The sequence below is a fragment of the Hylobates moloch genome, unplaced genomic scaffold (assembly GCF_009828535.3).
Source record: "Hylobates moloch isolate HMO894 unplaced genomic scaffold, HMol_V3 SCAFFOLD_10, whole genome shotgun sequence".
NCBI lineage: Eukaryota > Metazoa > Chordata > Mammalia > Primates > Hylobatidae > Hylobates > Hylobates moloch.
The window spans coordinates 45,904,457-45,929,548 of NW_026652285.1; the positions used below are offsets into that span (position 1 = coordinate 45,904,457).

Below are 25,092 nucleotides of genomic sequence, written 5' to 3' on the forward strand. Positions count from 1 at the left end.
AAACTGGGCAACAAAACAGTTTCAGACATGAAAACTGGGCAACAAAAACAGGATGATTTCATTATTATTGGGAGTTAGATGCTTTTAATCACCAAACTGGCACAGCATTGTCACCTAGGAAGGTGTGCAGATGGGAAGTAATCTTTCTCAATAAAACCTAGGTCTAAAGAGGATACTTTATTCCTGTGCCCTGAAAATGCTATCCTTTCTATTTTTTACGTACCTGAGGGCCTTGAGTGACTCCTGGAGTTAGAGGATTTCCAAGAATATACTTCTTAGCCCGCTCAACACTCCTTCGAACAAACTCATCATAAATTGATTCTTCCACAAAAATCCTGGATGCGGCTATACAACACTGGCCCTGGTGGTAGAATACCCCATGGTGTGCAAATTCAACAGCATTGTCCACTGCAAAGAAGACATTCACATTAAAGATATATTTTCTAAAAATTATATATTTTATATGTTTCTCAGAGGCAACATGGAGATAAAGAAAAATTATGAGTTGTATAGTCAGACATGGGCTCAGTATAGTTTACCTCCTACCAGCCAGGTGGCAAATTAATCTTTCTGATCCTCCATTTACCATGGAAAAAATAGCAACATACAGAATCTGAAAAAATAGTGGTTACTATTACAACTTTAATATGGACATCACCAAGAATGTAGATTTGATCATGAGATCAAATCTCTTTGGAAATGATTTATATAAATATCTCCAATTATATAATTAGATGACTGTGATTATTTCTTTCAGGCCCCAGATTTTAAACAGATAATAAAAAACCTGACATGTCTATTGAATTAAATAATTTCAAAAGATTCTTACTCTACTCAATAGGAAATGTGATCTTTGTGGGAAAGAAAAACAAAATAAAACAAAAACAACTAAAAAGTAACAAAAAACACTAATACTCAGAATTACTCACTCACCTTATGATTTTATTCTAGCAAAGACATTTTCAAAATCTATCTAAAGTATTCCGTATTATTTCATATGTGCCTATAAACTCTTACTTATTTTAGGTGATAAAATGTTCATTAAAAGGAAGAAATAGGTTGCTTCCTTAAAACAAGAATAAAATTTTCTTTGCATTTTAATTTTCTAAATGCTGAAGATTTAATTCAATGTTATAGCAACTGGGTATTATTATTATTTATTTTGTGAACTAATTACATCTGCTTAAGTTGTAGCAGAAGCAATTTATAGACAATCTTAGTAAAATTAGAAATCTGTCATGTTTATAGAATATTTCATAAGGTAGTGTGTTCTAAAATACTTCAATTAAGATCAAAACAGCAACATAGGCTAATTCCATGAACCATTTGTATTTACAGCCTCTAACAGATAATGCAGTTGTGAAAGAAAAAAGAATGTTTGACCATGCATTTCTGCTAATTAACTTCTATTTAGGAAATAATTGAGAGATTCTACTTGGTAATATAATCAGAATGAACCTAAAATATTATATAGTGGAGTTATACCAAATTTGTAGGTTTAATATACATAAACTCCACTATACTTGCTAGGAAAAAATATTTAAATATTAGGTGTAATTTTCTTCTGATCATTTCATTTAATGAATGTATGACCCAGAGTGAAGGGAGAGGGCAAATGTGAAACTGCTGTCTCTTCAGTTGGTCTCAATCCAAGACCCATTCTGGAGTATCTCATTAGCTCAATGAAATGCTAATAATCACAGATATGGAATTTAAAAAATACACCATGGCACTTAAATGCAAAATGTTTACATCATTTAGGGTTTAGCTGAGGAAATAGCAATCTATTCTAAACAAGGAAGAAATTGTGTCTATTATCTATGTGTTATAACTTTAGGATGATTTAAGAGATTTTCAAGAGTAATTTTGGACTCTTTACACTTTGACGTTAGAAGCAAATGCTTTTTTTTTTTTTTTTGTAAAGTTCAAGTTCACTTTTGGCATTATCAGACACCAAAAACAATGAAGGACAAAAAGTTAACAAAGTGGCTTCTACTCACAGTCAGCATCAGCTAACACAATGCAAGGGCTCTTTCCTCCAAGCTCCAGGGTCACCCTCTTCAGATTGCTTTTCCCGGCAGCTTCTTTGATCAACTTGCCAACCTGAAAGGGAGCATTACAAAGGAGGAGGCTTACCCTGCTCTCATGAACACAGGTTTATTTAGCATTCTAAATTTATGTGATGTTTGTGCCACAGTAAAATTTCATTTTGGAGAAACACCAAATGGCTTTTTTTTTTGAGACGAAGTCTCACACTGTCGACTGGGCTGGAGTGCAGTGGCGCAATCTCGGCTCACTGCAACCTCTGCCTCCCAGGTTCAAGCGACTCTCTGGCAAATGGCATTTTTAAAGATCTGGCACCTTTAGATATAAAAAGCTCCCTCATCCAGGCATACAGACATAAAAGGAAACAGAAAAATGCTGATTTTTCTTCATCAGCAAGAAAGCAGAGATACAGAACATGGATAAGCGATATTGATGGCTACGCAGGTTATTTTTAATTTTAATCAGAATATCATCTCTCTACAGACTGATCAGACTTATGACCCAGTCGCAACTTAGCTATTTCATTTTTTATCCCTCTTCTGGCATCCAGATAACTCTATCCAGTCAAACTGACATATTCACTAACTCTTGAATCTCATCCTTCTTCTCATTATTTGTCCACCCCAACCTGGACTGCCTTCAAGTTCTATTCTTCTTAGAGGTCCAGCTCATATCTTAGCTTCTCCTTAAATCCTTCTCTGATGACACTAAGTCAGATGCTAGAAGAAATGACAGGACCATTTCTTTTTCTAGTCTCCCAAAAAACCTCATGAAGTCTCTTTCAGAGTCTGATCCAGATTGTATCATTTGTATAGAAATACATTTCCCAAATAGATTGTTAACTCCATGGTAGCAGTAACAATAACATATCACTGCATACCTCTCCTCATTGGTATCTATGACAGAAGGCTCATTTAATTGCAGATTGACGGTTGTCTCTCTATCTCTTTCTTTCTCTGTCTTCCCACCCAACACACACACCTTTGAACAGTGGAACTGGATGGAAGAAATGGGATCTGTGCAGCTATCTCAGTTAGCTAGAATCCTACAGTTCTGGCTTCTTCTTTAATGCTAGTTTGCTCTTTTCAGAGGAAGACTTTGTTTTCCATTATTTTTTCCTTTGTGGATCACTTCCCATCAAGATTATTTACTATAGTTGTTTCTGGTTTTTCTATCTCTAAAAACTTGGCTGGTTCTACAATTATTTCTTTTTTTATTATTTGTATGGCAGCCTTAATCCATCAACATGTTCTTTGCCTTTCTTTTTTAAAGGCAATTCACTATTTTGCTTCTTTTATTTTCTAGGTTTCTTCTTTTTACTCCACATGTCAGATTTTAATAAAAAGTTTCTATCCCAACTAAACAAGAGAGAAATAGATGTTTAGTGAGTGTATGTTTAGATTTTATGTGGTTACTGAACTAACTGCTACTGTGCATTACAGAATAGGGCATAAATATGCTAATGTTTTCATCTTATTTAAATATTTTATGTTTCTAAATCAAACCCCTAAAAGATTAATAAAAAATAAATTAAAAGGAGATTTGCACTAGGGAAATTCTGTCTGAAATTTCTCTTATATGCCATTCCACAACACACTTCTTATGACCACTTTCAGAAACTGAATTTTCATTTAAGGTGTTAAGGAGTTTTTAATTTTGTAGATAAAAAGTTTACTTGCCTGTCACCCTTTGATTTCTCTAAATTATTTCTGAATTTTTTTTATTGTTTAATTTAGGTTTACTGGAGTAACTCCATTAAAGTAGATAACTTTTGCCTTGGAGAAGGTAATAAAATCAGATATATTTTTGTAAAAGCTACAGACGTCAAAAGAACGAGGATGAAGAATGATTAGAAGTATGAATGAGAAAGAAAGGCTACACTTTTGCTTAGCACAAGTTTAGATGGCAAATAAGAGGCTTGAGTTTTCCCAAAAGTCTAGCTAAAGTCAAAACAAGGAGACATTAATTTTTGTCTCATGATTTCATTCCCTTATTTGGAGAAAAGTAAACATTTATCATTTTTCTCAAAGGAGTATGCAATGAAGAAAAGATAAGAACTATTAAGACTCTGGGTAAACAGTGTATTCCATGATACTGTGGCATTGCCATGTGGAGCAGAAGTAACAAATGCTCATGAAAATGGTCTAACTTATTATGTCTTGCACAATGTGGGTAGAGTTCTATTTTATATGAATCTAATGGGACATTGCGGTGGCTCATGCCTGTAATCCCAGCACTTTGGGAGGCTGAGGCGGGCGGATCATGAGGTCAGGAGATCAAGACCATCCTGGCTAACATGGTGAAACCCCACCTCTACTAAAAGTACAAAAAATTAGCTGGGCATGGTGGTGGGTGCCTGTAGTCCCAGCTACTCGGGAGGCTGAGGCAGGAGAATGGCATGAACCCTGGAGGCAGAGCTTGCAGTGGGCCAAGATCGTGCCACTGCACTCCAGCCTGGGTGACAGTGCAAGACTCTGTCTCAAAAAAAAAAAAAAAGAAAGAAAAAATTCTTACCTTGCCAAAAGTGTTGTCAGAATGGGGGGTCATTGTTACAATGAACACAAAGGATACAGTCTATTGTTTGCCTCTTTCATGACATTTATCAAATTCCTTAATATCTTCCAAGCAACAAATGTGAAGCTAAAAGAAAATCCAGAAAGAAGTTCCAGGGAGTATGGAACTAAGTTCTAGGAGTTGAAAGTAAGATGGGTTTTGTGGCTCCTAAAATCGTGTTATTCACATTTAATTCTTTAATACTTATTTAGAATTTCTTACTGTGATGGTTTCTGGAGATAACAATGAATAAGACTGTCTTTGAGGATAATCAGCAAGAGAGAGAGACACATAACAAGGCAATAAGCATGCACTGTTATTATATGTGGTGGACAATGGGAACTCAGATGGGGTGTTTTAAAATTTAGGCTGCTCTGCTCCTGGGACTGTAGAGGCAAGGAGAAAGCCAGAGAGGGAACATGTGGGAGCAAGTTTAGAGTAGGTTATGGCCAAGTATGAAGTAAAAGCCTGGGGGAATGAAAAGATACATGGAATAATCAGGAAGAGATGGGGCAGGGTGGCAGAGATGGAGAAAAAGAAATATTGGGACAGGAAGCTTTTTTCTCACACTGTGTAAACTAGTGTGAGAAATTAAAAAGTATGGGAGGAAAGAGGAAATATGGCATGTACTGAGTGCTCAGTAGGGTGATAAATGTTTTACTACTCATCAGCTCATTTAATTGTGTTCTGTACAACTCAGTAAAGTTGATCTCGTCTCCATTTTACAAATGAAGAAACTCAAATTTAGTGAGGCTACTTAACTTTTTAGGGACACACTGCTAGGAGGGGTAGAGTCAGAATTTAAACCAAGATATTTTCTAGACTTTTAATCTCCAGGGATTTTTTTTTAAGGTAGGTAAAATGCTCCGCCAATGTTATAGGGGATCATGGATGAGCAAAGACAAACCGATGCTGAAGATGAGATCAGCAAACAGTAGCTCCTGCTCCAGATGACCTGGAGAAGGAGTAGGCATAGGATCTAGACCAGGGTTGTTCAATCTTTTGGCTTCCCTGGGCCACATTGGAAGAAAAATTGTCTTGGGCCACACATAAAATACACTAACAGTAAAGATAGCTGATGAGAGTGAAAAAAAAATATGTCAGGCCACGTTCAAAGCCATCCCTGGCTATGGGTTGGACAGACCTCAACAGGTACATGGATTCCCTATAGGGGAGGGTCTAGAATTCTAGGCTGAGGAATTTTCACCTTTATTCCTCTGGTATGATTTCAACCTGTGGTGTCACCATTTTCAAATGTATTGCCATGTCTTGAACATTCCCACTTGTTTTGTCTACAATAAATCTTTACTGTGGGGTTTGCTTTTCCCTATCTCAATTAGGGACTTGCAGAATGCAAACTTTTTTTACTCTACGTCTGTGAAAAACAAAGAAGACATATATATATTTATTTACTTCATTTTAAAAAGACCAGTAAAAATAAAGTTTGATTTTCCACCATTTCTGTTTGCTATGTAAATTTGCCTTTATATTGGAGTAAATAATTAAGATTATAAAATAATCAAATTCTGCTCACCACACTATCTGGAATGTCTTTTTTGCTTCTCAACTTCCAGGAAGTTAAAAAAAGTAACAATTCCTCAAAACTCAGAGCTAGTTCTAGTACCCATTTGGACATCATCATTCCTTCCTGTGAACCCTTTTTACAGCATTTTGTACATACCTTAGTACCTTATCACACCCTGCCTTGTCTCTTGTTGTCAGCAGCTTTCTAAGATGGAGTGAAGCTCACTCTTCACTGTCTATACTGTGTACCAATGAATAACATACATTATTTTGTGCATTGAGCATCTAACAAAGTCACATAATTTAATAGAATGACTCAATAATTTTTTTTTTTTGCATGGTACAGTATGCTTCCACCACTTTCTTTTGCTTAGGATAGAACATCATCAATAAATGGGGGTCTATTTTCCCAAACTTCACCTTCTAGTCTGCTCTCCCTCCTGCCCGCCGCTTCTCCTTTGTGGTTGGGGTCTTTTTCTTTAACCTTTAGGATGGTCAAGTTCAAGCCAGAGAGGCAGAAAAGTTAGTCTAGGTACCACTGGGGGGAAGCTGAGCTTCTGGCTCTCTTTCACAGCGTCCAGGAGAAAGACAACCCCAAATAAGGTGCAAAAGGTGAGGCTCTACTATTTAATTTTCATAACCTATAGGATAAAATCATATTCATTCATACAAATCACTATGGCCTAATTTTCTATTATAAATCTTCCTAATAATATGACAAGGTCTCAGCAGCCATATTTCTCATCAGATAAAGTAATGAACATACTAAAAATAGCTTACTCTCATTCTGATTTTAAATAGGTGCATCATGTCATTCAAACTACATCTGCTTATATTCTATCCATATGTTTGAAGGCTAAAATAAATAACAAATCATTAAAAAGATTTTTGTTTTAAAATTGTTGGCTCAAAAATAGTTACATAAAACATACTTTATAGCTGGCAATGCAGACATTCTTAACTTTTGCCCTGAGTAAATAATATTACCTCTGTTGATCCTGTGAAGGCTACTTTGTCTATATCCATGTGAGAAGAAATGGCTGCCCCTGCTGTAGGCCCATAACCAGGAACAATATTCACTACTCCAGGAGGAAACCCTGCCTAAAAGGTACAAAGTTTAAAAGTTACAATACAAGAATTTAATTGAAAAAAGAGGAGAGTAGGGGATTGAGATTGTCTCTTAATGCCAACCTTATGAGATGCTCTAGAAAAAAAAATTCGCCCAACTGGTTCTATTCTTTAGTCTTATTATGTCATTTCTAAGCACACATAAAAAAATAACTTCAAGGGTTGCATTATTGAGGGATAATTTCTTGTCAGGGTAAGTCCATACTCTATGAATCATTGCTCCAGTGATGGCTCTTTCAAATTTCATAATGCTAACTCAAAAAGATTGTATGTAAAAAAGTGTTTGGTAAGTTACTTATGTAGAAAGTAAGTAACATGTTTATTATTCCCATCAGCAAAAATAAGAAGCTGAAGGGATCTCACATTTTTTAGTTCCTAGCTGTTGTTGATTGTTGAGGGCATAACTGCTGAGTTGCAAATTCTCACTGGCATTACTTAGTAAATTGTTAAGTAAGTACTGTCAGCCCATTCATGATTCAATATCACAGGCTGATTTCAATCTTCATTAAAGAATTCAGGTAGAAGGCATGGGAACTGAGTTGGGCACATTACAATTTCATGTTATTTGCATCAAAATGTTTCATTTTGACACTTCTTTTCCCTGTTTTTAATTTGAATAAGTAATATCTTTAAAAGATAAGTTCAGTTTTGTAACTTTAAGTTTCTAGTGATTAACATTTATTTTTTAAGATTTGGTAAGATGAACAAAAAAGGACAATAAATTGTTTGCAAGTATATTAACACAATCTAGATAGTTGATGAAAATGTTTTACGTGCTCTTTTACTGCTTTTGAACAGGAAGATAAATGCAGAGGAACTCATAATAGAAAACTGAATATAAACATATCCACTCATGAGTAGATTGAAAAGTGTTTGGAAATAATGTGGCCCAATATTACAAACAAGCATATTGGCATAGAGGCCCTTTCAACCTTACATAGATTAGTTTACACAATTTTGCAGAAAACGCTAGGCCATCAGTGGCAGGTACAAACCAGCTTAATATTTCAACATTTGAAAGAATGCTACATTAATTTCAACATGAATTTATGTTCATGAGAGTTGGACAAAGAAGCAAAAATGTGATCCCAAGGTGACTGTTTGACACCAACTTTGCGTTTGGCTTCCTGTCTGCATTTGGGCAGAGATGAATTTGGGGTGACTGCCAGAAATTGCAGCCAGCAGTCATGCTAAATGTATTCCCCCACTGAGCAGGAGCCATCTGTAAATAATGTACTTTATAGTAGCAACAAATGAGGTCTTCCTATTGTAAGTTAGGATTCTTGAGTTCTTGTACATATTTTGGTTTAGGGAGACTTACCTCTTTTATTAAAGATGCCACGTGAAGAGCAGTGAGAGGAGTTTGCTCTGCTGGTTTGACAACCACTGTGTTTCCACAGCTCAGTGCAGGCCCTATCTTCCAAATGAGCATAACCAACGGGAAATTCCACTAGAAAGCAATATGTAACAATAGATTCTTTGTATTGCAAAAGGCATATTTGCTAATCCAACTTCCACATTATACACTCCCTGTAGATGTTATGTAATAACTGTGTAGTTTTGTGAAATCATCTGGCATATTATACTTCATTGCTAAAAGCAACTAGTAAATGCTAAAACGCTCTGAGTAAACCAGATATGAGATATGAGAAGGAAGTAGGAGAGAACCTCAAAATTTAATCAAGTGCTGTTGAGTTATTTTTCTACCAGGAAAAAAAAAATCACTGCATGGTTTGGCTTATTATGAAGCACACTGTAAGTTATCTAAAAATGCTTAAAAAGGATGATTACTCTCCTTCTCCATAGGTCACTTATTGTAATTATTTACCCAATAATATTATTTAGTAGCTTTTATTTCCAGGAAAAATATCTTGCTAAAGACAAAGATGTCCAGGGTCCAGAGGCCAAGTACTTGGGTTCAAATCTCAGACCAGTCATGTGAACTCACACAAGTTACGTGCTCTCTGTATCTGATTTCATCATCTGTGAGTGCTGATAATAGTCCTCTCTGCCTCAGAAGGCTGTCTTGAGGATTAATCAAGAAAGAGGACCAGGGGCTCAACACAATGACTGGTCTAGCATAGACATGTAGTACATATCAGCTATTATCACTGTTCATAATTATATAGTTTTTATTGATTTATTGGGATTTTTGAATTAATAAGCAATTTCATTAAAATATTGATATGAATATATTTCAATCTCATTGGAGCAAAAGATAAGTCATGACCATTTCTTCACATAAGGACTTCGCTACCATTTTTTTGTTTGGCCTTTTAAAGCATGTCAGTTAAAATAAAATCATTTAGATAGTCTCCTTTTTGTTGGGCTTAAAAAGTCTTCACAATCCTCTTAAAAAGGCTACTTTTCTCTAAGAGGAATATGGAGGATCTGAGCCTCTTATCTAAAGGTAAAATATATTCCATGTAGTGCTTCAGATTCCTCTGGTATTTTTTTTCCATTTTGATTAAAAAATGTGTGTCATGAGTTGAACACTCTGGGAGCTACTGTTCTGCATGATGAGATGAAAGTGGGTTGGAGAATAGTAGGCCCCACTACATTCCACTAAAATGCTATCCTGCAGATGTGCAGTGGAGAGCACCTTGCCATATACATGTAAAGCATGGCTCTTATAAAGAGTACATAATACAACTTTAAAAAAAACAACCCATAGAGTAAAGGGTTAACATTTATGGATGATGTAGTATTAAAACATTCTCAAGAGATATGCCAGAATATAGATAGGTTTTCGGACTACCTAATTCATATGCAAGAAGTTTAGTCACAGGGAGACCAAGTTCAACAAATCTTACATTTACTTCACATTTAACAAGTACATAAGCAGCCATCTGTTTTAGAGAAACCTTCATCATTAGATAGAATAAGAATTCTTCTTTTTAAAATTGAGAATTATATAGGAGAAAAGCTTACAGGAATGATTTGGCCACATACACCAATAGGTTCATGTCTTGTATATGTAAAAAAATTTCCATCTGAAAAATAAAACACACACAATCATATATAAACAAATGTATTTGACATTCACAAAATTTTGGTTTGGGGCTGATGTGAGAGAAAGGTGTAGACAATAATTTTAAAAACATATATCTGGCTGGGCATGGCGGCTCATGCCTGTAATCCCAGCACTTTGGGAGGCCGAGGCAGGTGGATCACAAGGTCAAGAGATCGAGACCATCTATATCCCCAACTATTCACAAAATGGTAAGTGAAGCCCTAAAATAGTAATTCGAAATGATAAGAACCATAAAATTGAGTTAGGTGAAATCAAAGACGCAAAATTGGAAAAAATCTGAAAGATAATTAATTCTACCTTTCATCTTCTAGGAGGCCTGATTTGAAAATTATCTTTGTTCTCTAAGTGTTATAAAAAAGGGACGAGAAAGGAAGTAGGAGGTCTCTGGCAAAGAGAAGAACCACATTCCACTTTGTTTCTGGTAGCTCAAAGTTCTACCAATAAGATAATTCTTTTTAAAGGTTATAATATAATTTTTAGAAATAGTAAAATTAAAAACAGTAGAATTAAAAAGAAAATCTCCCTATGAATAATAAGCCTTTCCCACTAACTTGTTCTAAAATGTATTTTATTTGCCTACCAAACAATAATAGCAAATTCTCTAAATACATGAAGAAAATGACAGGAGTATAAGACATTTATTTTCAATCTAAATTTGACCAATTTATGTGCCCCGAAGTTTAATGTGGTCATCCAGAGAGATACATTATGCTTTATGTTCAATTCTGTTCTAGTTCCCACAGAAGCTTCCTGGCTTCAGCAAGAACTATCTTCATCAAGATCTATTTGTGTTTTAAGTGACTTCTCCCATTTGGTCCCAGAGTAAAGTAGGACAGTTCTAAAGTAGCCACATTTCTTAGTACTACCGAGGTCTTACTCTCCTCTCAACTTTCTGCTATCATTTCTGACCTCCTGGATGCTCCAATTAGATTGCAAGTGCACATCAGGGCCAGTCCTGGAGGGTATTGTATTCCTAAAGTTCATAGGTTTGCATGAATTAAATTCCATCCATATTGTTTCCTAAATGTGTGTGTTTTCATGTTTCACATGAAATATTTTTAGTATTTCTACTCCATTATGTGCATACCCCAATAAAATAACACATATATACAGATTTACACACACAAACCCTTAACTCAGGCTGCAAACACAGTCCCATCTTGCTTTGAAGATATTTGAAATGAGTCCGTGTGAACTGGCTTGTTTGATTAGTCTGGTCTAACTACACTGAGTTTGACCAGGCACAGATGACCATAACTGACTTATACTGGAACATGTAAAGAGGCTTAAATAATTACGTTACAGAAAGGATATAAATGTCAGTATCAGAATAAAACCCAAATAAATAATTTCAGAGGCCAGCTTTAAAAAGTTTGGGACTTTAGAGAGGCAATAGTGTCAAATCAGTAATTATGGCCATAGGAATGTTCTTACTTTAACATTTTCTAAAATATCTATAATGTTATCTTCATGATTATGCTGAAACAACTTTAAAAGACATTTTATGAATTTTAACAGAACTTCTAAGGTGAAAACTGTGTTGTCTCAAAGTCAAGAGGAAAATAATTTTGCTTTATTTGGTTGACATCTTTAAAAGGGAGAGTTTGAAATTATTCAGCTCTATAGTAAACTCCTCGCTCCTTTCCTCACCATTAGTGGTTTCTCAAAGATACTTACCAATTGGTATTGTACGGCCCTGGATCTTGTCAGCCCAACCTGCACAGTAGCGCAATGTTTTGATGCAGCCTGCTAAATCATTCAGATATGCATTGGAATAGAGTTTTCCACCATTCATTGACTCCATTGTCTGAAAAAAATGTCAAACACCAAATCTAAAATTCCATAAAAGTTTTAGATTGAAAATATGTAGTAAATACTTTGAGTAATCACGTGCTAGGAAATTTTTGAAATAGAAGAAATCTTGTCATCTTGTCTAACCTCCACTTTTTAAGAGTTAAAATGACTTCCTTGAGGTCAACTAGCAAGATCTGGGCACAAAGGGTAGCGAGATTCTGATTTCTAAACCCCAGGGCTCTTTCTGTCTCATTTTGAATGTTCTCCTGCTAACCAACTTTCTAGGAATCAGTCACAATTTGATATATACATAGCATGTGAGAATGAAACCTAGTCTTCTAAGTCATATCAGAATTCCAACAAGATTTCTGTTATTTTGTAATCAACTGTGGGTGACGACTTAGTGTGAGTGACTATTAATGATGCCTCAGTAATAATTTTTAATTTTTGCATTCCATCTGGATATACACAGTCTACTCACACAAACTTAAGTAATGCCTGGATTTTTCATCCATGAATTTCCTTCAGCAGAATTTTAATTAGGAAACTACCAGTGTTGCCATTATTGTCATAATTGCCGTTTGAATGGCCAGGTAAAGTTCAACATTTTCTAGTCATGTGCCCTAACCATTATAAGATGACCTATCTCCCCTTTGGCTTCTCTTCTTAAGCAGGACCTTAAGCTCTTTGAGATCTAATATTCTGTTGGGGTGGTTACCAGGCAGAAATGCACAGGTGATGAACTGTTAAAGCTATTTGTTTCTGTACTACACTCTCTACCATGTCAAAATTTAACCAAATGTGACTTTTGTATGCCTGTACTTTTCCCTCCATAGGATCTTATGCTGACAGGCAGTCAACAAATCAGATAATTGAGAAAAGCCAAGTTTTAGCATTTTCTGCTTTCTTCCTACAGGCCATTTTTATTACTACAGTTTTATTGCACAAAGCTGCTCGTTCTGAATTTTTGTGTATTTCAAATTATGTTGAATATTTGAGTAATAAATGTCCTTTGATTAACCATACTTGCTATTAACCATACATGCTAATGTTGATTTTTTTAAAATGTAGACTTCTTTGTTACTGCCACTTTCAGATTCTAAAGATGAAATTTGCTCAAAACCTGATTTTGGTATTGGTTTATGTTAAATTGGCTTCATCATAATGCCCAATTGAGACAACAAAAACAAGGAAATACCCTCCCCCAACTATATTATGCTCTGACTCATCTAACTGCTAAAACATAAACAAACAAAAACAGTATTCATAAAAACATAATTTTGATAAACCACATTAATAATTGGATTTTTTTATTCTTTGCCTTTTTCACCTGTAAAAAGAACATCATTTAATTATGACCCTTGTGAACAGACACATGTCAGGAAGAAAAAAAGTAGCCATTTATTAAATATCTTAGTGAGCTAGACTAACGAGAAATAAGATTTATTTTAGAGAAATATTTTGGGCACCCTTAACAAACTTGAGTTTTTCCATCAAAAGAGCTCAGTGATCAAATGCTCGAATAAACCTAATGTATCATTCTAGGAGACTCAAACTTCATGTGATCTTATTAAAGCCTCTGAGAAGTTTTAAGGTAAATAAATTTTTAAAATTTGGTTTAACTTGGGTTTGCCAAAGTTTAGACTGTAGAATCTATTATGGGAGCAGAAATTAACGTCATCCATAATTGAAATGCAGATTACTATTTGAGAATAGCCAATGTTAAGGGGCCTATTCATTGGGACAAAAAATGTTTACATTTTGTTTGCAGAAAGCATATAGTGATCCCTAAAATCAAAACAATTTGCCATTTCAAACGCTGAATGCTTTTGAGAGCTCTAGCTACCCATCCAGCTTGGATAATACTCACCGCCAGCAGCAGACGATCTCTTTCGATTAAATCAGCCAACTTGTATAATAGTCGTCCCCTCTCGGAAGCATCCATAGTGCGCCATGGAGATCCAATCTGAAAAGCCTGTCTTGCGGCCTTCACTGCCTTGTCAACATCCTCCTGTAAGTTAACGGGAATTCAATTCAGTAAGCTAAATATATTAGGCAAGCAAATTTAATGCCAATAACCCTATAAAATAGCCTGTAGTGACTCATAAGCAGGCACTGTGTCTCCATTATCCCAAAGTCTAGCACATTGTGCACATTCAACTACTGTATGTTGGAGTTACTCCTGCTGAATAATCTTTACCACGATGATCTCCACATACCTAGCACATGCTGGATTTCCTAGAATATAAATGTTTAATGATTTTAATAGTTGCTATCATCTGAGTACTTGTCCTGTTTCAAGTAATGTTCTGATGACTTTATACCTATTAGCTCATTTAATTCTCAATAATTTTATGGCACAAACATGTTCCTTGTTTTACAGATGAAGAAACTAAAGCAAAGAGAGAGGGGAGCTTTGATCAAGGTCAATAACTAAAAGTGGCTGAACTGAGTTTTAAACAGAGCCCATCTGATTGTAGAATCTTTGCTGTTTACCACACATTATACTTTCTTAGTGACTGGGTTACAGGAGTTCCAGGTCAAGCTCAAGATCCAAAATAATGAATATCTTCCTTGGTCTCTGGTGACTCAACAGCCTGTCCACTTTCATGAAGAGCCTATTGAAGGGTGAATAAGAACTTTGCTGTTGAAGAATAAACCTTAGAAACATGTGCTCATTCCTCTTGTGCAGAGGGAACAGGGCATAGAAATAGTGGAACTAATAGAGTAGGATGTGCATGTGACAACCTCTCATTTCCCAACTGGGTACAAAGAGATCCTTTTAAATCCCTAATCCGATAAAGAAGTCAGTTTCTTATTAAAGATGCATGGCTTAAAACTACATTAATTCAAGTAAAAGTCAAAGAGTAAAGTGACTCCACATTCGGTCTAGCCTCCTGGCCTTCACTCTCATAGTGCCTCCACTCAATTTCTTCTTTCTCTGTTGTGTTTTTCTACACCAGGTATATTCTCTGGTTCTTTTGCAATTCACTTCAGTTATAGATATTGTCCTGACCACTCCACTCCCCTGCAGATCCCTGTTCAGACCTCTTCTGAGCTCTTACAGAACATACCTACTACTACTGCAAACACCATAAAGGAATATATCATTCCAGTGTTCTTTTGTACATAGAACTGGCCACTACATGGAATTGTATAGCTCCACAAATAGTGGCTATATCACAGGCCAGTAGGTTGCAATATTTTGCAGGAGACACAATTCCCTTTAAGAATTGGGGGAGAGAAAAAGTAATGATCCTAGATTTTTTTAAAAAAGTTGTACGCAATTAAGCTAAATCCCATCTAAGGAGATATCTTCCCCTCAAATGGACCTCAAATTAACATCCTCCTCCTTAGGCTATATTCAATCAAGAAGACCCACACTTACAAGTCTGTGAATTAAAATTCAAAAAAACTATTCTTCTAGTATTTATCACCAAAATAATATGATCTGGGTCAAGAGAGATATTTTAGAAGCATAATCTGGTCAGATTAAGTAATAATATTTACTGACTACAACAAAGATTCTTTCAGTGTAATACATCACACACTGGTATATCTCACTGTCTAACTTTTCAGAGAATGATGATATATACAAAATATATGTATTTATTGCCTGCCTTTCCTGAGAAATACATATACAGTGCATATTTGGGGCATTCAGTTAATCACATTGATTGCTTATATTTAGACATTGTTTCATGCCACACGTTCTAACTTTTTCCTAAATTTACAGAGCACTGTTTGAAAAAAAGAAAAAGCAAACCACAAAAATCTGAGATTGTCAGCATGATCTGTGGATACCAGAGCTTATAAAATACATGCTGGTCTGTGTTTAAACAGATCTGTATGACACAGCTTTCATTTGGATCTTTCTGTTCAGTGTCCTGCTATTGGTCTTAGCCAAATATGGGCTATCATAGGGATCTTGGCCTCCCAAAGGGATATGGAGAACTGGCTTCAAGATAAGTAACTCTCCCATATGGAAAGCACATCCCTAAAGAATGCTGCTATAAATAAAGATGTTCTTATGATTATGTCCTTTGGAGCATGCGCCCCCTTTTCTCACATCTTATATGTAATCTTACAGACACAGAAATAGAGTAATGTTAGTTAATATATAGTTTGACATGAAAACAACCCAGATTTGAATTCTGATTCCTCTTCATTAGCTATGTAAACCCTGAGGCATCTAACCATCCATCCCTCTAGCTAAAGATTTGATAAATATTCGACTCTGCAGCATTCTCATCATCCCTCTGCTAAAAACAGCAGAGTGAAGTAAGAAGATTGTCCTTTTGGAATATTCAATCAAATGGGAGAGACATACAATCAAATCACTACCCCAAAACATTATTATAAACCATGAAATATGTTGTGGCATGACTTCTCGAAGGTTCAGCTTTCTTTTCTTTAAAATCAAGATATGTTGCTGGGTGTGGTGGCTTGTGCCTGTAGTCCCAGCTACCCAGGAGGCTGAAGTGGGAGGATCGCTTGAACCTGAGAGGTGCAGGTTGCAGTGAGCTGAGATTGCACCACTGCACTCCAGCCTGGGTAATAGAGTAGACCCTCATCTCAAAAAAAAGAAAAAAGAAAAAAAAGAAATTGGGGTATGTTACCTCACAGGGTTGTAATGAAGATTAATAAGATAACACTTAAACATTTTCTATGTTAGAACATTATGTATTATTCAATGGTGGCAATTGTTACTGTAGTCCTAGCAGTCAAAACTTTTAAATTTTAATATAACGCTCAGCAATTTCTCTCTCTCTCAATAGAGGGAGATTCACTCTGTTGCCTAGGCTGGTGTGCAGTGGCACAAACATGGCTAACCAAAGCCTAGACCTCCTGACGAGCCTCAGGTGATCCTCCCACCTCAGCCTCTGGAGTAGCTGGGACTACAGGAGTACATCATCATGCCCGGCTAATTGTTTATTTTTAGTAAAGATGAGGTCTTGCTATGTTGTCCAGGCTGGTCTCAAACCCCTGCGCTCAAGTGATCTTCTCACCTTGACCATCCAAAGTGCTATGATTACAGGCATGAGCCACCATGTGCCTAATTTTTTTGTAGAGATGGGGTTTTGCCAGGTTGTCAAAGCTGGTCTAAAATTCCTGGGTTCAGGCAACCTGCTTTGCCTTCCAACGTGGTGGGATTACAGGCATGCAGGGATTATAGGTGTGTATTGCTGGGCCTAGCAAGTTCTAATGTATTTTAATCCTTCCTTTCAGTTTTCACTGCCCTGAACAATTTTAGGCCCTATTATTTCATATCGTCAATGCTGTCTCAAGTTCATTCTCTTCTCTCCTCAAACTATCTTGGCTACTATCACCAGGCTAATCTTCTGCAAATAATTTTATCTTATCACTTTGTCTTTCAAATGTTTACACCTGTTCCCTTTCATCTACAATCTCAAGGTCAAAGTCCTCCCCGGTTTTCAAGGCCCAGGATTTTCAGACCATATCTCACCTATCCAAACTTAGTGTTTCCATTTTTTCTACTCTATCTGACCCAACTCCTTCTTGCCTTTGTGTCTGTAGTTCTCCTTGCCTAGAATATTTTACCAGTATACTCCCTTACTTTCAAAATCCTATATATACTTTAAGACCCAGCTCAAATATCAATCTACCTAAAACCTTGCCAGACTAATCCAGCTCAATGATGGCTACTAGCTAAGAGCCTACTAAGCTCTAGGCACTAAGGAAAGTTCTTTAAAGCCCCATAGTTATTATTATTAAGTATCATGAACCTTGGTTTATAAATGAATAGACTATGGCTCATGGATATGAAATCTAGCAGACAGTAGAATCAAACTTTGATCCCACATCTGACTACAAAACCTAGTTCTTACATCTCTGTAAGGCTGCCCTAATAATGACCTCCTTTGCAATAAATATATACTGCTATTTGTTTTATAAACTATAATATTTCTTACAATTCTGGGTCTACAATAGGCAATAAATAAATTTTCAATAATTTGGTTACTTGTTTTAAAAACTCAACATGTTGTACTGATTTTATATAAGGGGTGCCTTACATAATTAATTTAACTACATTGGCATTTAATAATAAATAATATTTTAATAGATTCCATGATACTACAAAACTTATACATTATTCAAAAACTATTAGACATAAAGTTATTGTTTTCTTAATTCCAGGACTAGCATTTTTTTAAATTTTTATTTCAGAACTGGAATTTTCAGGGATATAATTTTTTAATTAAACAGAAAACAATTCGGTACATTAACTCAGATTTGCCACCATCAATAACAATTTTGCTGATGGCACTGAAAGTGCTCCTTTTTTGAAGTAAGGGCCACAAGCTGAAAGTAAAAAGACAGTTCAAATGGATGAGATATTAAATGTCTCCTAAAGCACAGTTAAGGAAGGACTGAACTCTTCGATCACTCCCAGATGGTACATTTCCATATTAAATTCATTCAGAGATGGAGAAAATAGTTATCAGACCAGTTTTACTTTTATACCTGTCATAGGCACTTACTTTAATGGACATTTACTTTTATCCCCACCAATTATTTGTTAGGTCATGCCTTAGTATTAAAAGCAGTTTTCAGGATTAGTCAACATAGCCTAAAAGAACAACTGAAGTGAAAAGAAAACAGTTCCCACCCACATCCGTACTTTGCTTTGTAACCTCCATTTGTTCTTGCCCCTCCTCTTTTCTTTATAATATCTTTGAAAGGCGGTATATAGCCCATTGTTAGCCCCATTCTACTTATAAATTAAATCCCTAAAACCTCTTGGCTCATTATCTAAAGAGTCAGATACAGAATATTAGGTTTACTGTGACTATGTAATTTACTAGATTTATACCTTTCATAAGCAATGTCAGAGTTTACTATACATTTGTCGGCAAAATTGTGGGAACAGCAATAATTATTTAAAAATAAGTTTTAAAATAATTCTTAAAAAGAATATAGTGATAAGAGTGGTAGATGTTTAAACAGTGGTTTACCATGAATAGTTTATATCATAAACATTTTAGTTTTAGTAACCAGATGACCAGCCAACTCAATTGGCATGTGACCTGATTTGAAGCTTGGGTAGACATTAATGAGCATCCTTGATCTCTTGGGTGAGCAATAGTAATTGTCAAGAAGCACAGAGCAAATCAGTGGTAAACATTTCTAAGGCTTCCAGTATGATCATCAGCTTTCCCTTACTATACTTCAGGAAGGAGGTAAATCCCACAAACTTCATTAAGAAAAGTCCTCAGACTGCCCCTATGCCTAAAGGTTTCAACTGGAACTTTAGGCATAGAGATTTGTTTTCCTAATAAAACTAATCCCAGTGGCAAAGGTCGATGTTCAAGTCTCCAGAACTAAAACATCAATAATATTTTTCTGTTTGTTAGTTGCAAACTGCAAACAGATCTGGTCTTCCTCTTGAATGGAGAGAGAAAGTACGTAGCTCTCAAGGGCTCACTCTGTCCTTGCCCTTTATTGCTTTTCTCACCTTCCCAGGCCTGCTAGAGCCACTCAAGCAACTAGAGGAACATCTGACGTGGTGGTGTGTGGATCTCCTGAAGTCTCTGATAAAAGGCGTTCATTCTTCTTTGAAAAGTGAAGAATAAAGTTCTCTCTTATTTCTGGGAATGGCTTATAGGGCACAGGCTTCTGGGGCTCCTATAGACCTTGCCAGGGATGATCAGTATTTCTATGCCCAATCTTGGTTTGGTAGCATTTCAGAGAGGTGCAGAGAGATCACCACAGTACAGTTTTCAATCACTAACTTTCTTAGGTGTCAAAACTCCTTGACCCCTGTTAAATGTTAATGCTTGAGAGGAGATACAACTTAACAGCTTAACACTTTAGTTCAGTGGTTCAAGATGCATTCCCCCACCTGCCTCCCAACCAACAACATCAGCATTACCAAAGAATTGATAAAAAAATGAAAATTTTCAGGTCCCATTCTAAGATTATTGCAATGAAATCTAGGGGAAGGTGGGGCTCAGCTATCTGTGTTTTAACAAGCCTTCCTGGACATTCTGAGGCAGGCTAAATTTTGAGAATGTCTGCCATAGCCGATAGTCAGGTTAGTACTAAATTCCTAATGTGAGGAATGTGGAATATATGGAAATTCAACACTTGATGAAAAAGAAGACTATTTCATAGATTTATAGAATATACTATATCTATACTATAGTATATCTATCGAATATAGTATAGCATACTTATAGGATATACTATATCCAGAAGCCAAGGATATAAATGAGAGATGTAGTGTTGATCTCTACAAGAAGTGTATTGTCTCAGACAAATTAACCTGTAGCTGTATAATACAAAGGTTATAATACAGGCAAATACAATGTCCTATAACCACACAGAAGAGAGTAAGTCTGCTTGAGAAGGTTAGAGAAGGCTTTAAAGAAGTATAAAACCCTGGCATGACTGAAGCTTTAGGATATGCCTGGTACTGTTGAAGCGCTCTATATATTTAACTCCTCAAGCATTTTCTGTCTCCTCATTTTACATGAAAAAGAACAGAATCTCAAAGAAGGTAAGTACAAACATCGAAAATCTATGCTCTTACTATAGAGGGTGACTTGAACTAGGTCCTGAGGACTACACTGTGGACATGTACAGAGGCAGTGACTAGCAAGCAATGGTTGGGGACAGACACTGGGCATGACTAAGTTGAAACTCTTAAGTTGATTGGGTGGCCTGGGAAAGAGGCCATAAACAAAGGTTGAGTAATATTATAAAGGACCTTTGTTTGTGGACTTTTTCCCACAGACGGTGAGAAGCAGAATGGAGAATTTATGCTTTGGTGAACTCTTCGGTATAAAGAGTAAATCTGAATCTGAAAGCCAGTGACATTTGTCATCATTCTATTTTGTTTCTACTTCTCAAATTGTTAACCCGTACGGTTGAACTCCGTACTCCTGTGGCTTGAGACTTCGGTCTTACTTGTTTTCATCGTACGGAAATCTGAACCCGGGGCCTCTCCTAAATCCAAAAGGGCCCCCTCAGGTCTGTCACTGTCTTGGAATGAGTATCTGCATGGCCCAGTAGGTTGAGATTTGTGATCTCATTTTTGTGATCTCATTTACTGGGGCTAAAGTAATGGAAAAAACTGGGCAGGAGACTGGCAGGAACATGTAATTGCTACAATTAACTAAAACACATTGTCATGAATAATATTATCCTTGGGTATTGCTGACTTTAATTTCCCAGAAGTCTTTTCCTGCAGCGAAAAAAAAAAAAAAAAAATAATAATAATAATGAAATAAAACATTACCTCTTTACAGAAATTTAAAGCTTGGCAACCCCTGGGCAACTAAAGAGCAAAAAAATCATTTCAAATTAGACTTAGAAACACTTATGTGTTCAGATAAATATTCTGAAGTTTTTTACTCTCCTCACCCAGGAGGAGAATAAAAAGTTTATTTAATATTATGCTATCTAATTTTTTATTTTTCATTTTTGAGACGGAGTTTCGCTCTTGTCACCCAGCTGGAGTGCAATGGTGTGATCTCGGCTCACTGCAACCTCTGCCTCCCGGGTTCAAGTGATTCTCCTACCTCAGCCTCCTGAGTAGCTGAAATTACAGGCATGCGCCACCATGCCCAGCTAATTTTTGTATTTTCAGTAGAGACGAGGTTTCACCATGTTGTCCAGGATGGTCTCAATCTCTTGACCTTGTGATCTGCCTGCCTCAGCCTCCCAAAGTGCTGGGATATCTTACTTTCATAATAAGAAAGACTATTTATTTATTTATTTATTTATTTATTTATTTATTTATTTTAACGGAGCTTCACTCTTGTTGCCCAGGCTGGAGTGCAATGGCACTATCTTGGCTCACTGCAACCTCCGACCCCCGGGTTCAAGCAATTATCCTGCCTCAGCCTCTCCAGTAGCTGGGATTACAGGAACCCACCACCATGCCCAGCTAATTTTTGTATTTTTAGTAGAGATGGGGTTTCACCATGTTGGTCAGGCTGGTCTCAAACTCCTGACCTCAGGTGATCTGCCCACCTCGGCCTCCCGAAGTGCTGGGATTACAGGCGAGAGCCACTGCGCCTGGCCAACCCTATCTTACTTTCGTAATAATCACAAAGTGAAGCAGTAGCCCTACTAGGCACAGGTTATAGTGTCAGAGGAACAGCGTTTTAATGTTGATGTAATTATTTATTAGCAATGTCACCTTAAGTAAATTACTCAGCCTTTCTACTCTGCCATTTCATCATTGTTTGTAAAAATGACTCAAAATAGTACCTCCCCTATAGGGTTTCTTTAAGTTTTAAATGAAGATAGCATTTAGAACTTGAGAACAATTTTCACTAAATAAAAATTGGTTTTTGTAGTTTCTTAGCTGGAAAATAACAACACTTGTAATTTGTTAGTCAGTTTAAGTTATTCTATAATTTAATTTTTAAAGGTGTTGAATAATAATATTAATGCAGTGATTTTTAATAAAATAACTTAGTAATATATTGTTCTAAAAGTTCTATAATAACTTTTAGTTTTATCTAGCAACATAAAAAGAACAATTTCATATGAATAAACAATTTCTCTCCTTTTTCCTTTTCTTTTTTTTTAGGCTGGAGTGCATTGGTATAATCTCGGCTCACCGCAACCTCTGCCTCATGGGCTAAAGTGATTCTCCTGCCTCAGCTTCCTGAGTAGCTGGGATTAGAGGCATGTGCCACCATGCCTGGCTAATTTTTATATTTTTAGTAGAGATGGTGTTTCCCCATGTTGGCCAGGCTGGTCTCGAACCCCTACCTCAAGTGATCCAACTGCCTTGGTCTCGCAAAGTGCTGGGATTACAGGGGTGAGCCACAGCGCCCAGCTGAGGATTTCTCTCCTTTATAACTTACGATCAATCCCTTCTTATATAGTCTGTAAAATAAATCTATATACTATTTCAATTGAAAATAAAGGAAAATGATGTGGGAAAAAAAATCACCATGACACCCAGAAGCACAGGTTAATCATTATTACATAACTACAGAGCATTTTTTTTTTTTTTTTTTGTAACAAGGACCACCATATTTTCATGGCATGTCTTTTGGAACTTGCAATGGGGTTCAGGAGCTCAGAATGGCAAAAAACCAAGAAACCCGGCATAAAATGAAACCAGTGTTCAGAAACTCACCTTATCTCCTTCTTCTACCTGGCAGAGCTCCTCCTCAGTTGCAGGATTAAAGACAGGAAATTTCTTGCCACTCACTGAATCATGCCATTCGTTGTTTATGAAGATCTGTAGAGATGAAGAGAAAATACACACAAGGCACTTAAATATGCAGCAAATTTTGGAAATTTTCATAAACTTAAACTAAAGCATTTCACCATGCCTAAATGATGCACATCTCTTCACCTCTCAAAACTTTCTGGCTGTTTAAGACATTTTGTGTTCACATGCGTAGACATGTACTAAAATGAAGTACATAATGCTTTTAAGCTTAAGGTATGCAATCATTTCAACACTAGAAAATACATACTGGAGAAGGCAATCTAGAAAACAATGCTTTTACCTGAAATGGCCATGAATTTGAGGCAAAAGCAAAGGCTTTTGTGGGCTTGGTCTTTATTAATGATTGCTTCTATTTTCCACTTTAAATTCTGAACATCCTCATTTTGGGCTACTGGTGATTTGAAATCATAAGAGACTATTTTCTAATCCTTTAATGTTTTAAAGCTAAAAAAAAAGAATTTTGCTAAGTAAAGGATTCTAAAAGAAGTTCACTTACAGAAAATTAGCTAGTCACATTATTTCATTGGCTTTTTAAAAGCATATGGTTTTATTCTCCTTTTCAAAAGATTACCTGGTAATTTCGTTGTCTTCAGACAAAACCAGAAACAAGATTTCTTAATGGTAACTACGAGAAAGAGACATGCAGCTAAAGAAACAGTAAGCACTAAAATATATGGAATTTTGTCTGTGTGTACTATAAAATAGAAATACTTAAAAGCATCAGTATGTCATTTAAAATATCTCAGTTTCAACTTTCATGTCACTGAATTTGTCTTTTCTTGATGACACAAGCTTTCACATTTCTTATTATTTGAAATATGAAAACAATCATAAATACAGTCTTGGATAGTATATAACTTTCTGTTAGACTTATGACAAGATGGACTAGTTTATTCAATTTTGAATCAGAGGTAGCTAACACAGGGAGTAAAGGAAGGTGACATATGTGCTGGATTATAACATATATCCTAATTCAGACATCCCTTCTTACTTGATATTTAAAGATAAGTTATTAATAGTTCAACCCCAAGGGAGAATGTAATGAAACACTCCTCCAAGGTTTAAATTAGCTACTATGCTAAATGCAAATTACTTATTTATTAAAAATTCCCCAGTTATCACTAGCATAGCTTAAAATTCTATCAGAGTAATAAAATGTATATTACTATGTATCCCTAAATGCCCGAACATAATTCATTCTATATTCTGTGATCTATTATTTAGACAAAATATACTTCCCTGGTCTCCTCTATACTTCCATTGGACAATTTGTCACTTTTTAAATAGTCATTTTTAAGTGTCTGCCTTCCATCAAGGGCTGTGTATGGTTTTGCAGTTTATCTTCAGTGTCCAACACAATCTCAGCCCTCAAGCGATTTTAGCCTCAGTAAAAAATTCTTGAATAACTAACTTAATTGAATCAAAGATCTATAATCCATCAGCTACTCATGGATAAGATCTATAATGTTCTGCAAATGACTACTCTATAACACTTGTGATTTCCAACAAAATGGGGAAGAGGATAAGCCGTCTTGTTTGCCCATTCATGCCAATATAATTTTCCATACAAAAAAACAGCATTATTTCCATACAAGAAAATTATCCTGTATAGTTAGAAACATTCAAAGGAATTGTAGTACTAGCCTGAAATTGATGGTAAAACACATGGGCATTCCTAAATAAAGGGAAAAGGGGTGCAAAGCTGTTCAGATGAAGAGACTAGATGTGCAAAAATACATATATGAGGATATGAGAAAGATGGAAGAAGTATCAAGAAACCCTATCAGATTAT

General features: G+C 35.9%; 1 protein-coding gene across 2 annotated transcripts in view; it reads right to left on the bottom strand.

Moving 5' to 3' along the window:
* The window catches only part of ALDH1A1 (aldehyde dehydrogenase 1 family member A1), a 182,979-nt gene that overhangs the window by 16,069 nt on the left and 141,818 nt on the right, over window positions 1-25,092 (bottom strand). For both annotated transcript variants that reach the window (XM_032164299.2, XM_032164300.2), the window contains 8 exons: window positions 23,202-23,306; window positions 13,950-14,090; window positions 11,963-12,092; window positions 10,183-10,244; window positions 8,573-8,701; window positions 7,111-7,224; window positions 2,001-2,103; window positions 224-408 (listed from right to left, as the gene is read on the bottom strand). In XM_032164299.2, coding sequence (XP_032020190.1) covers window positions 224-408; window positions 2,001-2,103; window positions 7,111-7,224; window positions 8,573-8,701; window positions 10,183-10,244; window positions 11,963-12,092; window positions 13,950-14,090; window positions 23,202-23,306 — 969 coding nt within the window. The remainder of the gene's footprint in view (window positions 1-223; window positions 409-2,000; window positions 2,104-7,110; window positions 7,225-8,572; window positions 8,702-10,182; window positions 10,245-11,962; window positions 12,093-13,949; window positions 14,091-23,201; window positions 23,307-25,092) is intronic.